The 4,431-nt window shown below is 43.7% G+C and overlaps 1 protein-coding gene across 1 annotated transcript; it reads right to left on the reverse strand.

Moving 5' to 3' along the window:
* Positions 1–1,892: 1,892 nt before the first annotated feature.
* Positions 1,893–3,716, reverse strand: LOC108785528 (maternal B9.15 protein-like). Its single transcript, XM_018554613.1, has 4 exons — positions 3,544–3,716; positions 2,737–2,874; positions 2,243–2,316; positions 1,893–2,164 (listed from the first exon to the last, which is right to left on the reverse strand). Exons 1-4 carry the CDS (start codon positions 3,714–3,716, stop codon positions 1,893–1,895), a joined length of 657 nt encoding a protein of 218 aa, XP_018410115.1.
* Positions 3,717–4,431: the final 715 nt, after the last annotated feature.

Here is a 4,431-nt window from a genome sequence, read left to right on the forward strand (position 1 = left end):
CAGAAAATTGCTTATTGAAAGGTTCCCTCTAACACACAATAGGCCAGGAAAGGGGGCAAAGGATTGTGTATGAAACCTCCCCCCTTCCCACCATAAATATGTTACCTTTTGGTCTGTTAATATACCCATAAAAGTCTATCTTGTTGGAAATTTTGTGATCTGATTAATATAGCACAAATGTTATAGTCTGAGGATTATACTCCTGGTATGGAAGAGAGGCAGGGTTCTGTAGTCTCATATTGTCCCAATACCAAAAAGGTTAGCGAGAGATCCTAGGACTGGAAGTTTGTCACAAAACACCCTAAATTGCTTGTAATAGAAATACCATCTGCCACCATTTCAAAGTCAGTTTGGAAGGGGTAGCACTTGAGAACTGAGTTAGTCCAAGTTAATAGATCATTCATTTAGACCACCAAGTGTGCCAAGAGGATTTCCCCCAACACCTAGAAATGTTGGGCCTAGAAGACATCTGCACTACCCATCAAAACATTTCATCCAGAGCCAAAAGTTAATGCCATGAGAAAATGTCTAAAAACCCATTCAGATTAAAAAAGTTGTCCACCCATCAATAAGACTGGCACATGGTTAAGCATGCCAGTTTGATCAAGCCTGTGTACAATTTCTAAAGACTGCTCTGCCTATGCATAGTAAAAGCAATGGGTACACTTTGAGTGACCCACACCAGCAGCTTAAACTTCCTATCCTTGGTGTGTCATTTAACCACTGAGCAAGAAAAGCCCACTGCAAGCCCAAGTTGCAAGTTTTATTTTACAGGGCAGAGGACTTGCTGCCAAATTGTAGTAGTACTAGGTGCCTGCACATCTAATTTCCAGCCTTTTAATGCAAGGCAAGGGGAGAACTCCCATACTCCAATACCTGAACTAGAGGGTATTTCTGCTCCTGGAAGCCAAATAGCAGTATCAGCTCAAGAAGCTGACATTGCTGTCGGGCCCATAAGTGAACCCATGCGTGCACCCTGTATAAGTACAACTTACGCAAGGAAAAAAAAAAAGAGATAACAGGCCAGGGCTGGGCTGAGGTGGGGGGGGGTAGAACCTACTTTCTATGCCAATGCCAAGAGACAGCACTTATGGGTGGGTGCACTTGGCTGAAAGGACTTTGTCCCAGCATTGACAACCATTCCCCAATGCAGACCTCATCCTAAAACCACAAAGCCTTTTAGAACAAGACTAGCTGTCCCCAAACCCCTTGGCTTACATGAGAGCAGAACAGCAAGTGCCAAGACTCTAGAAATAGGAAAAATAAAAACCCACTATAAAAACCAGTAAAAATGCTCACCAATGTCTATTAAGATGTCCGTCCACATATTGTCTATTTGTATTAGCTTGCTGTATAAGCAAATGCTCAGCTGCAAATTCATGTTTCACCTATCAGGTCATGAGACTAGCACCATGCCTCCAGGGAAATGACAACTAAATGCCACCCTGCCAGCTTTGGTCATTTCTCACACTGCCATCTAGCCTATCTGGAAAGAGACACAACACAAGATGACCAAGTAACTCCGATTCCTTAGACTGAACTGGCCAAGTAGATGGAAAGCATTAAACTGCACCAAGCTAAAAACAATTTAATGGACCAGGTTTGGCCAGATGTTAGTGCAAGTCTAGACCTGTGAAGTTCTACCTGAAGTCTAGACCTGTGAAGTTCTACCTGAAACCAAGCCATCAGTCTTACAGAAACTAAATATTCTATATAACCCACAAATGTTACTACGCTTGAAGGCCACATAAAACTAGTACAACTAGACAGAGGGTTTTGATCATGTTAAAAGATAAAAGTTGCAGTAGAAGTGCCGGTGTTAAATTTTCCTTAAGAGCATGCAGTTTCTTGATTGCTGAGAAAACTCAGAGGCTTCCCCAGCTTGAGAAATCTCACACATATGTAGCCTCTTGGGCATCACTTGCATCTGTGCCATCCATCTCCTGGTCTGCAGCCAACAGTTCACTTACTGGGGTCCCAGCTGTGGAAGTTGTAGGAGAGTCAATAGCTTCATCAGGACTAGCACAGTTGGGTGGAACCACCACTTCAACCTTCTCAGGTTTGTCTCCTGATGTTTCATCGTCTGATGAGTTCTCAGAAACAGACTCAGAGGATGGTCCATCTGAGGAATAGTCAGATGTTTCACGTTCTGTATAGAGACCTGGTGTTTCAGGTTCTGTATACAGGAGAACTGCCGTTTCAGGTTCTGCATAGAGGGGAATTGCCATTTCATGTTCCATATAGAGGGAAGCTGGCTCTTCATTTGTAACTGGTTGAAATGTAGCTATTGTGAAGTAGTCAGTGTGCTCTCCAAGCCTGCAAATATTGAAATGTTATAGTTAACGGCCTTTATCACACATGACAGTACAAGCCAAACACCAGTCAAGCTGCTATGCCATTTATGAAATGCATAAATGCCAACTGGTTCATACTCCAAAGAGTTTCATTTCTGTTAACCCAGTTCCAAGATTTAAGCAGCCATGCGAGAGCCAGGCTGGTGGCTTGACCTCTTCAATGCAGTTAATACAGCTTGGTCACCTCCCCGTTCCCAGCTTGTTGCCATATTTTTAAGAGCAGCAGCTGACTGACAAGTTTGATCTGTCTGCCCTCCCCTCCTATCCACTCACTTACAGCACATCCACTTGACCCCTCCCCCCACCCCCTCTCAGTCCTACATGTGCTCCATAAGTCAGTTTTACCCACACTAACTGCTTAGGCTCGTTTAGATTTGCTCACCTTCCACAAACTTCAAATGGGTCAATCCAAATAGTAATTTCATCTGGGAGGGGAAGTCTTGAGTATTCTATACCACAGTGCGTGCAAGCCTGAAGCAGGGACTCATCCACATATTGCCAGGAATTAATGCGAATACACCTGCAGGAGCAAAAGGAATTTAATTTTAGACAACATTCCTTTAAGCTAATCACCCAAGAGGTCACAATTATGTACACTTCTGGAAACTGATGCTCCACATTGTCATTTCCCATGCAAAAAGTACAGCATGGGTAAACACTCATCATTGCAAAACAAAGCTTAAAAGCCAATCTAAAAAGGTAAGAAATCTGCCGATTCCAAGGATACCCAATTTTGGACAAGAACTACTCTCGGCAGGCAACAGGATCATCAAGGCAGGAAACAGGATCCTCAAGTCAGCACCAGGAGCTTCTACACTCCTCCCTCTATAGAGGAGACATCTATGCTTATGTAGCCAAGCCTGCATGTTAAGCAGATATTCAGGTCTGCATCACCATCTTGGAATATCTGTCACAGTGGTGATATGCAGTGATAGCACCTTGCTCCACCCTGTGATATAGGCCAACAGAGCACCCAATTACATCCTGGAATGTATAATTGACAATTAAAAACTTTGCTATTCATAATATGGCACCAAGTTTGTCAATTTAGCCAGGATAATGTTTTGCAGATTTAGTGAGACTTTGTGTTACCAATAAAGGCCCCCTAGAGCCCCCCCTCCCAAACCATATAAGTAAAAGCATTGTTAGATGAAGTCAAGGAAAGCAGGACAGTAAAACAAATGGTTACCTATAGGCCTGGCCCTGGGCAGGCTTGTCAGGGTGCCAATGTCCCCGATACCGGTCATTCAGTAAACAGGCCAGATTCTTTCCCAGGGAGTCCAGCTGCTCTGACTTCAGAGTCTTCTTCAGGCTAAAAACCTTCATGAGGAAGTCAACAGCAGCCGCAATTTCCAGATGCATCTTTAGTATTGGTGAGAATCTAAAGAGACAAGTTTGTTAGGGATGCGTTTAAGATTTGACCAACCTTGTTTTAGATTTGTCCAGGGAGTCCAATTTTAGCTATAGTTGTCCAACATATATATTAGAGCCCAATGAGTTTTACAATGGTAGGAACCCAAGTTTTATCGAAAAGCTCCATGGGGCAGAAACTGCTGAAAGATTCAGGACGTTCTCATCTAACAATTCTAGAAATACTCCATCACTGTTCCCTAAACTAGAGGGGAATCTGAGTAACAACCCACAAAAACAAGTTTAAACCCCTTGCTTACATGGTCAAAAAGCATCAAAGGTCTGGCCCAGTTGCGCTTCAATCAGGCTATTCAACATTATATAGATTAACTTCTGACCAATTTTAAAAGCAGCCTCAGAAAACAAGAGTGCAATTCCACATTTGAGGTGCAGACTCCCACCGCCATCATCTACACTTCTATGCATCTTAGTATCGAAGGCAGCTGTTCTCAACCTGTGGATCGCGAATGACGATTTGCCAGGGGTCGCCTAGCGGCTCCCAGGCGCCTGTGAGAAACACTTCTCCCAGAAAGGTTTACTCTGCTGATCAGCAGAGTAAACCTTTCTCTGCTCTTTTTCCTGACATCGGAGCCGCCGGCCACCGTAAGTCAGAACCCCAAAACCAACCCCGCCCCCCCCACAGGAATGCATAGCTAGATTACTATTG

The sequence above is a fragment of the Nanorana parkeri genome, unplaced genomic scaffold, assembly GCF_000935625.1.
Source record: "Nanorana parkeri isolate BGI_ZX_2015 unplaced genomic scaffold, ASM93562v1 scaffold166, whole genome shotgun sequence".
NCBI classification, from domain to species: Eukaryota; Metazoa; Chordata; class Amphibia; order Anura; family Dicroglossidae; genus Nanorana; species Nanorana parkeri.